General features: G+C 38.9%; 1 protein-coding gene across 1 annotated transcript in view; it reads left to right on the top strand.

Annotated features, from left to right (window-relative positions):
- Positions 1-5,075: 5,075 nt before the first annotated feature.
- Positions 5,076-12,720, top strand: part of tfr1b (transferrin receptor 1b) — a 13,309-nt gene continuing 5,664 nt past the window's right edge. The window contains exons 1-11 of the mRNA XM_034861617.1: positions 5,076-5,092; positions 6,716-6,773; positions 7,017-7,218; positions 8,077-8,266; positions 9,893-10,030; positions 10,795-10,879; positions 11,039-11,161; positions 11,271-11,366; positions 11,498-11,637; positions 11,987-12,156; positions 12,272-12,391. Coding sequence (XP_034717508.1) covers positions 6,741-6,773; positions 7,017-7,218; positions 8,077-8,266; positions 9,893-10,030; positions 10,795-10,879; positions 11,039-11,161; positions 11,271-11,366; positions 11,498-11,637; positions 11,987-12,156; positions 12,272-12,391 — 1,297 coding nt within the window. The 5' untranslated portion in view covers positions 5,076-5,092; positions 6,716-6,740. The remainder of the gene's footprint in view (positions 5,093-6,715; positions 6,774-7,016; positions 7,219-8,076; positions 8,267-9,892; positions 10,031-10,794; positions 10,880-11,038; positions 11,162-11,270; positions 11,367-11,497; positions 11,638-11,986; positions 12,157-12,271; positions 12,392-12,720) is intronic.

The following is a 12,720-nucleotide window of genomic DNA, read 5'->3' as shown; positions in this document are numbered from 1 at the left end:
TTCTGTCCCCGCCCCCGCTGCTGCCGCCTGCTCTCGTCCACTTTACAGGCGAGGCGCTGTTCATCTCGAACGAGCCTAGTCTCAAAGCCTTGAACCTGTGTATCCCAAATCTCGCGAAGTCTTGACAGTATTTTCCAAACAATGCACTGTTAAGGGAGTCTGTCCTTCAGGTAGACATTGTTTAAATGTATAATGAACAGAAACCTTATCACTCACTCACTCTCACTCACACACACACACACACACATACACACACACCAGTGTCCTTTCTGGATTTAACGTGCAGGGGAGAATGAATGTGCTGGCAGCAGCGGAAAGAGGGCGATTAAATGATGCTGCGATAGTGGAGAGAGAGAAAAGAGATGGGGGAATATAGATTAGTTTTCACAATTAGTTGTTACTTGGGTGGAGTAAAGTGACAGAACAAGCTGTTACGAACAATGATGAAGAGCTGATAGGATAAACAGCTCATAGAAATGGCATTTGTATGACCGGAGAATGCGTCTCAGGCATAGACTGTGTATTATAACGGTCTGTGGTCTCAGGTAGGCTGTGACGCAAGACAGATACTTGCCTGACCTAGATTTTGTGAACAGATTTTGTAAATAGCCTATCTAGCTTATACTGCATTAACTGTCTTGGCTAGCTAGAGTTGAACAGGGGCTATATTGTTTAAAGTCAGTAAAAATGTGGTGTGAAAGTGTGTAAAAGCCCTCAAATGTACCATCATTTTCAGCTATAGTGTACCCAAAATAAAAACATGTTTCACACAAGGCAACACTGATATCTTCATAAATAAACGTTCCTTAAAAAATAGTTGAGTTAAAATAGGGCTATGCAGTAATTAGCTAGATGAGAAGATATACCAGTGGGGTTTTGGGGCTAGATTTAGAAAAAAATGCTAATGTTAGGGCAACTAGCTAGCTAGCTAACGTTACTGCGAACCCAGAAAATGACACAATTTTACTATTTGACATAATTTAGCTATGTTTGGCCAACTTTACCGTATTGTCCTGCATGCTTTCATGTTTGGTAATCCTCTCAGAAAGATTGGCATCCTGAAAGCACGTACACAGAAAGCTACCATTCCTCCCGTAACACATAGCTAGCAGTTAGCCATTTTGTTTTGGAGAACCGCTCCATGTTTAATTAGATTTTAACCAGAGGATTGTTTTAACAATATTCCGCGGCTGGTGGGCACTGAAGTGTTTTATCTTTAGGTCGGTCTTTATAAGACATACTTTCAAATGTATGCTGTAGATGATAACAGTTAATCGACACTGTTCAGTATAGCCAGCTGTTATCTGAAACATTTAGAGCCAATGACGACAACCAGCCAATCAGATTCAGCTCGACAACAGTCAGACACCTTTGGGCATGCGCAGTATAGTATTCCCACACTGCGCACTTGACATTGCGTAGATGCCTCTCGAGCAAGCACAATTAAAACACTACGTGTAAACTACTATATTAGCCATTGTCTCAAAGGAATATAATAATTATGTATAACATCAAGAATCAAAGAGTTTTGCATTATCCATTATTATATTTTAATCTAAATTGCTCATGCCTACCACTAAAACCAGTTCTTTTTTCTGCTGCCAGGAAATGGCTGGTGTCTAGGCTAAACTTAGCCTATTATGATGGTATGAGTAACGATCCTGTATTTCTGGTATGACCTGTAGCTTATGGTGGCTAATGTTAGCAAACTTGACATACATGTCCTGTACTATATATAATTAATTACTGTGTTCACTTACTTTTTGTCTTTTCTCCAATTGTGCTACTGTTGCAGTAGGTTTTAGCATTTAGAATGATCGTATTATAATTGTTACTTGTGACCATATTGTGAAGCCTCGTGAGTCACCAAAATGTCACAGGGTTGATCTCACCAAAGCTAACTAATCCATATACCTGCCATGCTCCTGATTATTAGAGTAAACCTCCTATTCAGTCACAAGAGCCCACTTTGAAATGTAAAGAAAATGCCTGAAACGTAAAAGATGTGGCATTATGGGTAACATATCTTCTCCCACATTGATGCCATCTATGCTTCTATGTGTGCAGTTGGCCTCAGAGTAGATTGATTGTTTCCTCATCCAGAGATAGAGGTTAATGTCTCCAGAGATGAGAGGTAATTTTAACACAAAGCACTAAGGTGACACCATCTGGGACGGTGTTGCTATTACATGATGTGCTGAAGGCCCAATTCAATTGTGCCACCTACTGTACATGTGAAAACACCCAGTGAGAAGCCTCAGCAGTGCTGACACTGTTTTCTATATTCCTCCTTTAAGCTTATTTGTTTTTGATGGCATCTGAAAGTTATGTTAGTGATTGTATGAAAACGATTGGTTACCGGTACCCTCTCTGTGTCCATAGATAGCTTATCAGATTAAGTCTGTTAAAAACGTAATGTGGGGCCTTAAACGGTCAGGCCCCACATTACATCCTGGACCTTTTGAAGCCGTATTCCCCTGACCGCATTCTTCGGTCTTCTGGCCAGAACCTACTTGCAGTCCCTAAGACCCGTTATAAGACCCGAGGGGACATATCATTTCAGTCTGTTGCTCCCATTGCGTCTTGCAGACACTGTCGTCTCTTTTAAAAATGATCTGAAAACATGTCTGTTTAAGAAGGCTTTTGGTTGATGTTTTTTTTGCTAGCGTCATTTTAATTTTATATATTTATATACATTTTATACTGCTTGTTTTGTTTTTACTTACTCTTTTGCACAGCACTTTGTGATTTTTATCTGAGAAAAGCTCTTTATAAATAATCTTTACTTACTTACTTACTTACTTACTCTTCTCCTGACTTAGAAAGAAATTGGAATATTATTTCTTATCAAACCCCTGATTTCAAGTTGTATATGTAAAAAAAATAATACTTTTTTACATCATATTATAGACTTAACTCTACTGTATTTCAGTCAAAGTGACAAATAAAGGGAAAGTGACTGTTGGCGGTTAGAAAAGGTTCTTCAAAAAGATAATTTTCAATTCCTAGTAACTATCATCATGGTTACTACAGGATTCATTCAATGAATGCAATTTAATAACTGTTTCTTGGCCATAATTAAACAAGTAGTGACGATATGATCCGGAATTATTATTAAGTCCCATTTTAATAAATAAAGACTTGTCCCCCTTGCCAATAGCCTGACATATTTGGCGTAAAACAGTGTAAAGCCGTGTTACAGATTGTTGTCCGCTGCATATGACAAACTGCACCTTTTTAATGTATGACTTATAACTAAAGGCACGTGTACACAACCACGGAATAGTAATTTTTATAGAGTCCCTTAGTTACAGGAACTGACTCAAATCCCCACATTTCCCACATTTTATTATGCTACATCGAAGTGCTTTGCACTGACAGTTTACTGGTGAGAAGCCATCTGTGCTGACAAGGCAGAGTGCAGTGTCATATTACTGTAAGTCTCCTTTTCTGCAGTTACAGTCTTACCGGTGTATCATTTGCCATCTGAGTGGATTATTGATAAAGAGCGGTTGTACTGTAGCAATGTCTCCTTCACGCATAGCCTATAATAATACATCTGAGAACAACTTTAAACACATCCTTTAACATATCTCTTGGTGGTGCTGATTTCAACAGTTTATTATTGTTTGTCAAAAAGAAGTGCACAGTATATCATCAATTTAGACATGAAGCCAAAAGAAGCATCAACAGCTCTTATGTGATTGTTGTCTTCAACTCCACCCACTGGACAGACTGCATGTCTGTGCTTAGGAATGCCAGCAACGTCAAGGTTAACAGGTTTTTGGAGTTCTCCATGCATACAATGGACTATTGTGTTAATTGATTTCAAGTAACATCTGTATTTTCTACTTCCTACGGGTGTTTTTAGTAATTTTCCAGTAAATCCACGAGACTTCAAAAACACGTTTATCCAATCAAATGAAAGTTATGTGCTTTAATTTGATAGATTTTTCATTGTGTTTTTGCTCTTACAGGTTTTCTTAGTTGTTCTTAATTCCCTGTTCTGCCTGTTCGATGCAGCAAAAATGATCACTCCTTAAAAATATTTGTTATCATGGTGTCTAAAACCATATGATACGATTTCTCTGCAGCTGTGGTCTCACTGTAATTTCTCTGTTATTCATTAGACATTTGCAAGAGTTATCCCAGTATTTTCCTCACCCCATGAAAGCAGCAATAGTAAAGACATCTTACATCACTAACCTCACTTATCAGAAACTAGTGATCTGTTAATTAAAAATACGTATGTAGACTTTAAACAGAGAGGGCAGTGAAACACAGATTTTTGGCCTGGTTATACTATATATCATGCTTCAATGAATGTACGCTGACATTCCATCACTGGCTGGCCAAGTTAGCAGTATACATAAGGAGTGGTGGGGGAGTTAAATCAGTAATACAATCATTCATCAGTAGTACAATCATTCAATTTGAAAAAATATGCAGCATCAGCGTTAATGCACAAACAATTTAATCTAAAAACATCATATACAGTACTAAAACACTGACAGGGATATTTATTATTATTATCATCATTATTTTATCTTATTTATTTGTTTCTGCAGAATGAGTACTTCTACTACTAATTTCATAAGGTTACATGCACTTGTGGGGTATTTTTCTATAGTGTGGTATTAGCACAGGATATCTTAAGTACATAAGAATCAATATGTCAAGCACATAAGTAAATGATCTGAATACTTCTTCCACCACATGTTTTTATTGTAATATCCTATTCTTCAAAATAACTTGTTAAATTAAATAAATCTAGTGTAATAAAGAGAACAATACCTCAATATTGAATACAGTAGGCCTACTTGGAGTGAGTAAATGTGCTGTAGGAGGACTTTACCGTAGACTGTAACCCAGGGTGATGGAGAAAGATACTTAAAGTGGGTGTTCTCTTAACACAGCCACGGTGTTACATTTAAGACTGTGTACGTGACTGATTGGCGCAGATTGCAGATGACGTAAGGCGGAAGTGCCATGACCCTTATCAGGACGCGACTGAGGATGAGAGCCATATCTATGGGAGGAAGGAAGCAGGTTGCTAGCAACAGAGAACGCGTGGTGTTTGACTAGCAGTAAGGTGAGATTACTGACATTGACATTGATTCGTTTATATATTATATAGTTAGACAGTTGTTGAGCTGCATTGCCTTTTACGCGAGTCTTCCCCCTCAACCGTAAAGATATGGTACCAACGTGCAGCTAACTAGCTTAACGCTACTCAATAGGTACTCGACTGTATCATAATGTTTCGTTTGTACATTTATATTACAGTTATTAATCGAGAAGATATGCATATATTGTTTTTAATATGAAAGCCTTGTTTGTGATTTGTCCCTGGTCCCTCCCTTAGCACATTTTGACATGATGCAAACGCGATAATATCACTGACAATATTGTAATATTCTGCACAATATAGCTTTGTAGTGTACTATGTACTCATTGAGAGTTAAAAACATGCAACATAAATGTTAGAGGATTTCTAAAATATGCTTTTTAAACAGTTGTGTCTGGAGATGACATAATTGCGTTGATTTCCAGGAAATGTGCTTCCGTTTTGATTATCGATTTATCTGTTTTTTCTGACATTTTATAGATCAAATATATTAATTGAGAAAACCATCATCAGATTCATTGAGAACGTTGAGGCCCATGGTGACACTGCGTCTAAATGACTTCAAACGTATTTGGTGTATTACTGTACTGTAACTCTTGTATAGGCCGTCTCATAGCTAATAGCAAGCTAATATTAGCATGGTGGATATGTCTGTAAGATCATGATTAAAACACAAGGAAGTGGTTAGATCCTGTGGAGAGGCCTAACTGAGCTTTTACTGGCTTCGCTGTAATACTTTGAGTTAATTTTAGTTTCAATATGGACACTAAGCCCCTTTTGTCATTTTGATGTTTTCATCAGTTAATGATTGCATTAAATATGTATTTCATATTATTATGGATAGATCAGTAGCTATTTCCTGCTTTATCACAGGAATGAAGAAGTGGTTAGAATTAACGGTAAGCTTGGTAGATTACTTCTGGCCCTACCCACAAGGAAGAAGACTCACTTGGAAACACGTTGGGTTGGTGTCAGTTAGAGCACTTCCTGGAAACACCCAGGTATTTTTGTCTGTTGGAACCAACGCTTCTTATTAAGCTTTGACCGACGCCTCAGTGTCGTCTGCGTGTGACATGTTTAGGAATAAAACAAAGAAATCCCTGTAGTGATGTGTAAACAGTACCTGAAGGTCGTGTGTGCGTGTGTGTGCGTGTGTGTGCGTGCGTGCGTGTGTGTGCGTGCGTGCGTGTGTGTGCGTGCGTGTGTGTGTGTGCGTGCGTGTGTGCGTGCGTGTGTGCGTGCGTGTGCGTGTGCGTGTGTGTGTGTGTGTGTGTGTGTGTGTGTGTGTGTGTGTGTGTGTGTGTGTGTGTGTGTGTGTGTGTGTGTGTGTGTGTGTGTGTGTGTGTGTGTGTGTGTGTGTGTGTGTGATCCTGTTTTTAATGCTGGTTTCAGTGAATAACGGTCAGCCTTTTACAGGCAGAGAAAACCTCTGCAACCTTTCGTATTCATCAGAATAGAAACTCTGTTAGAAAACCAGATTCACCACACATCCTCTCCCTCCCACTCTGTTTCCTTTGGTATTTCCATCTTTGCATTTGTGTTTCTACTTTGCCAATCAGAACTTCATATTTTCTTTTCTATACCCAGTTTTTTTTTCTTCTTTAAAGCAACAATGGATCGAGTGAGGTCTGCGTTCAACAGCATGGTGAGTGCTTGTTACTTCCATTCAAAATAGATGTTTTACTTTTTTTAAATGTTCTAATTTTGTATATAGTAAATGGGTTAATAAAACAATGTGTTTTGCTCCATTTTGCGTTGTCTGATATAACATATGATTAGACCTTTGTAACCACTTGGCTACCCGTGCTCCCATTCTGTCGGATCAGGATGGACCACATGGCTCTCATAGTTTTCACTCTTATCTTCTCTGGTCTTTCTCCCTCTCTAGATCAAAAGTGAGCGGTACAGCAGGTTCACTCTGCAGCCGGCAGATGACGGAGAAACCCACGTTGAGGTCAAACTGTCGGACGGCGCCACAGAGGCCGCGGACCAGGCCGGGGGATCTCCGAGCTTCAGGCCAGCACCTCCTCATCGCAAACGGAGTACTGTTTGCTACCTGGCCCTGGGGACTCTGCTGATATTTGTCACCGGTACGCCACGCTCATCATTAACATGCCCCTACTTCTTTATCTATTATCCAAATGACACAATATATAACATGATATATACCTGGGGAAACCCAGGGCTGGGTGATAATGTGATACATCTTTCAGTGAAATCATATCCAGACACTGTGACACAGTTGCTTGGGGTGGGGGAAAAAAAATCTATACTTTTCCAAGTTTCCGAAAGGATTGTTCCTTTATTATATATGTGTTTGTCTGCTCGACAATCCAATTTTTGACAAAATTTGCTTTTGGGGACATCATTTCAAATTGGGAAAAAAGGTAATATATTGCAATATGTTTAAAGCACAAACTACTCAATTTTCTCAGCAAATCTCTATTAAAACACTGTTGTGCATTCATGTAAACATAGTTGGCATATAGCTGGAATTTTTTTTTTTTTTTTCTGTATAATTATTTATCTAAAATCTCATTGTGAAAGAACAAATTGTCAAACCTACAATAACTTTGCAATATCGATATTTGGTCAACAATATTGTGGTGACAGATTTTCTTATCGCCCAGCCCTTTGGAAACAAATGAATAGTTTTACATTTGAGAAGCTGGTTCCATTAAGTTGTTGTCCTTTACTGTTTGCTGCTATAAAAAAAAAGATTGATTTTGATGATTGGAAGAATTGCCACAAACAAATGGCATACTTAAAAGAAAAAGAAAAAAAAGTCTACACAACTGGACACCATTGTATACCAATAACACTCATAAAATCTAGTTGAGGCCTACAAAGAAGTTGTAATGTATTTAGCTTTACAGTCAAAATGGAAAATGAATTAAATGTCTCTGTACAAGTGCCTTAATTAGGTCATTGCTGTATTTGTCTTCCAGGCTACTTGCTTGGATACCTCTGTCACCATGAAACTCGAGAGGAGTCGGTAAACTGTGGCTCCGAGCCGGAAGGAAAGACAGCTACACCACCTGCTGCTACCCCACCTGTTGTAGTACCAGCTCCAGAGGTTCCGCTGTACCAACTCCTCACACAGAAACTCACCAGCCGCGCATTTGACAAAACTCTGAGGTACATTGTTCATGTGCAGATCTTTTCAGGTCGTTATACAGAAGGCGAAGCCATTAGTGAACACAAACATACAAACCCCCAACAATCAAACAAACCGGTTAACTCCTTAAAGTGTAACTGATCCCAATTACAAACAATACAAATAAATCCATAGATGTTACAGTGGTAATGATTTGTGCCAGCCAGGTACTGTTTTGGTCTCAGTAGCCTTCCGCTTTCTGTCAGAGGGAAAGGAATAACCCATATATGAATTAACTGGATGAGAGGGATCAGAGCACTTTCTATTTTTAATAACCCTGCAGACAGTCTGAGAAACAAACGAGACAGAGGATGGTTACGATGTGTTTGAGTTTGTGAGTGAAAATAATAAGATAATATAAGTTCCATGACTTTAATGGATGACACTGACCCAAAGGAGCACCCGCAGCCAAACAGGTCTCTCATTTGTCCCACCATCATCCCTCACGCCCACCAGCTGCCATATACACTCAAATATCAGAACATGTTTGAAATTCAATTTGACTGGTTGGAATTTATTTTGAACATGTAAAAGAAAACACAAAATGATCATAAAAAAAATTACACAAAATAGAAAGCATAGAGATACATGCGTAACAAACACTTATTTTGGAAAAGTATTGGGAAGAAGTACTTGTGTATTTAGCCCCATCCCTTCCACATAGGTTGTTAGTTGGGTAACCGCTTCCTCTGTCATAATAAAGATTTCTCTGTCATAACAATAATGTCAGTAACTGTAACTATTTCATTGCTCTGACTTGCTGATTATTTTAGCTGTTTTAATAAAAACTCCCATGTCAGAACTAAGAAATATGAACAGAAATGTAAAATCTTTTTTCTTTCCTTTGTAAAGTGCAGAACGCTAGGACATGTTATCAACACCATAAATCATTACATTGTGTGTGTGTGTGTGTCACCTGATAAAGGTGGAGCCAATTATGACTATACATACATACATACATACATACATACATACATACATACTGCTGGGTAGCTTAACTTGTGAATACAGTAATTTAATAGTTTACTACGTTTCGTATTCTTAATCTGAATCTGCAAAGTAACTTCAGTCATTAAATAAATGTAGTGAAGTAAAAAATACTCTTTCCCTCAGAAGTATAAAGTGGCAGAAAGTTGAACTTCTCCTTTTAAAATACTACTTTTAAAGGGTATCTTTCAACATGGCCTCTATATTTACATGTGTTTGTCTAAGTGACTGACTTGAACAAAACTCTTTACAAAATGACCCAGTATTAAGGTATAAAGGGCAAATCTGCATCGTCAATTCTTTTGCTAGTGGCTGGCTCAGATTGTTACAGAACTTAAGTAAATGTACGTAGTAACTTTCTATCACTGTTGTTCTGCAGATCAGAGTTGAAAACTAACAATATGCCATGAAATGAGGTCAGCCACCTCATTGCTGGCAGTGTCTGTTATTTTGGAAGAGTGCTTCTCGTGATGTAAAAACGAGGGTTGTCATTTAAAACAAGCACAGTCTGTGTCATGAGTCATCTGCAGGCCTTCTTCCTCTGAAGTGTTTTGAGCTATGCATGAAAGGGTTGTTTCAGAAGCCTGAACTGAGACAAAGGTGATTTTGTTTCTCCGCAGGGACTTTGACCTGCCCAGGCGTTCAGCAGGAAGTGTGGAAGACCGGAGTCTGGCGAACCGCATCCTTGACCAATTCAAGGAAGCGGAGATGGAGCCCTGGACTGACATCCACTACGTTCAGCTGCAGACGCCGGACAGGTTGATGACACATTATTTACTGTTAATATATAATAATAAAAAATTTAATAACATTTTATATGATATTTCTTTAAAATGTCACAGTTTGACATTAGGATGGGAAGATAATTCAAGTCTTTTTTCATTACTTTGATTTAGACGTACAGTACAAAGAACAGTACAGTACAGTTTTTTAACCTCTCCGTTTTGTTTTTAGTGTTATATGTCCTCTATTGACAAACGTGTTTTCACCTACATAAATCTAAGTATTTAGATTGTTTTTGTTGGGCTTTGAGGGGTGCTGTATGTCGCATGTTGGTCTTTTAATCCTCCCGATCTACAATGCGATAATTGAGGGGTTTAATGAAATTGTAGAAAACAAATAATAAGGAATTTACAGACATTTTACATACGAACAAATTGATAACATTAGGTGCATCTTACAACCCTTTAATTGGGTACGGGAGAGGAAGTCCTTGGACGAGAGAGGCAACGAGGAAATGTGCTTTTAGAGGGAGGAGACATCCTTTCCTCTGAAACGTCACATAGAGAGTTAGCGACTCTTAAGTTGCATGGCTTCCGGTAAGACTACTTGTGTATTCTCGCTCATGGCTCCTTGGTGATCACTCCTTGGGGCAGAAGTAACTGCTTTAAGTCGGCCTTCACGAAGGAGGGACAGAACAACTTTCGGTTGAAGCGAGGACAAAGGAGTCGAAGAGCTATTAAATTAAAGAACGGTTATGAGATGTACCTATCGTAACAGGCTATTGTCCTCTTATCTGCAGCAACCGTCCAAACCGTGTCCTTTTTGGTTCAGATATCTTTAAGCCTACTGGGTATCTGGCTTACAGTGCTCCTGGGGAAGTTCAGGTGAGTTTATACAGTCCCAATTTTATCGTGAAAACTTGAAAATGTTTGTCTCTTGTTTAAATGTTAAAAGAATTAAAGGCCCAATAAATTGGGATCTGTTGCTTTTGGCTTTCAGCTGTCCACTGTAGCGTCCTATCTGACTTGTGCTTGTGTTCCTAGGGCAAGCTGGTGTATGGCAACTACGGTCGCCAGGAGGATCTAGATGTCCTGCAGAAAAAGAACATTGAACTGAGAGACAATGTGTTGCTGCTCCGAGCTGGAAAGATCAGCTTTGCAGAGCAGGTGAGGGCTGATTTGACCCCTATATATAGTATGCCATGTGTTAATTTTTTGGAAAGGTTTTTTAGGAACTTTCAACTATTTCTTCATGTTCCTGTTTTAATTTTCTCAGGTTGATAATGCCGCCACAAAGGGGGCCTCTGCTGTTCTAATCTACCCTGACCCTCAAGATTATACATATGTAGCAGACACGGCACTCTACGGACACGTAAGTTTGCACGCACCTAGTTTCTAGCATGTTGTTAAAAGCTATTGAACCATGCTGTCTGTAAAATTTTGTCTCGGAACCACTTGGTACAGCATGGTATTGGGAATTGATTTTATGTGTCCCCCTTTCAGGTCCATTTGGGTTCAGGCGACCCCTACACCCCTGGATTCCCCTCCTTCAACCACACCCAGTTTCCCCCAACGCAGTCGTCCGGCCTCCCTAAAATCCCAGCCCAGACTATCACCGCCAAGATGGCTTTAGCTCTTCTAAAGTATGGACACAATTGCAAACACACACACACACACAGGGCTTGCTTTTAAAAAATATATATATTTTAGTTTCTCTATTTCTGTTTTAATTTCTCTCTTGAAATATAACAATTAGAAAAAAACAAAATGGGAATTAATCTTCTCTATTTTACCGCCTGTAGAAGCCTCTACTGTCGATTTCTCTTTGTGATATTATCGTTTACTCCAAAGACTCCACTGTGGCCTCAGCATTAATTCTTTTTTTTGAGTATTTTTTTCTTTTCACCAACCTGAAAGTTGACTTATGCTGTAAATAAATTAGTTTAAGAAAGTTTTTTAAAAAACAGCAGTAAACTCTTTGATCCCCTCCAGGAAAGTTGGCGGCCCTGTACCAGATGCAAGCAGCGGTTTTAAAGGCGACCTCCCTTCAGTGGCTTACAGCCTGGGAGGCAGCGAGAACATCACGGTTGAGGTGAACAACGTGCTGGTCAACCGAGAGATCCACAATGTGTTTGGAGTCATAAAAGGATTCACTGATCCTGGTACATTAATAAAAAAAAAAAAATGTATTTTTTCCCTTCTCCCTTTAACAGTGTCATTATTTTTTTTCATTTTACATCTGAGATGATGTTTTGGTGTCTGTTTTTGAATCTGCAGATCAATACGTTGTACTGGGAGCTCAGAGAGACGCCTGGGGTGACGGTTTTGCCAAAGCCGCTGTTGGCACCTCAATACTGATAGAGCTGGCCAAGGCTGTTCGGGACATGGTGGAGAATGGTAACAAATATAACACTTACTTGACAGTAGACAGAATACACAAGGGATTAATTAATATGAGGCCTCAGCAGTCTGAGTCAGTCAAATTAATCGGATATCTTTTTCTTTTTATTATAAATGTTTGTCTTTTTTTTGGTCAACATCCCTTAAGTGTAGCTCATAAAGGAAAGGAAACACTAATAGGAAATTGAAGATGTTTCTTCCACTCTATTTGACTAAGTCAGACTGAAGGATGAAGTCTCATATTAACTTATACTTACAGTGGGTACGGAAAGTATTCAGACCCCTTTAAATTTTTCACTCTTTGTTTCATTGCAGCCATTTTCCAA

Source organism: Etheostoma cragini, chromosome 22, assembly GCF_013103735.1.
Source record: "Etheostoma cragini isolate CJK2018 chromosome 22, CSU_Ecrag_1.0, whole genome shotgun sequence".
Lineage (NCBI taxonomy): Eukaryota > Metazoa > Chordata > Actinopteri > Perciformes > Percidae > Etheostoma > Etheostoma cragini.
This window is presented reverse-complemented; position numbering and strand designations above follow the sequence as displayed.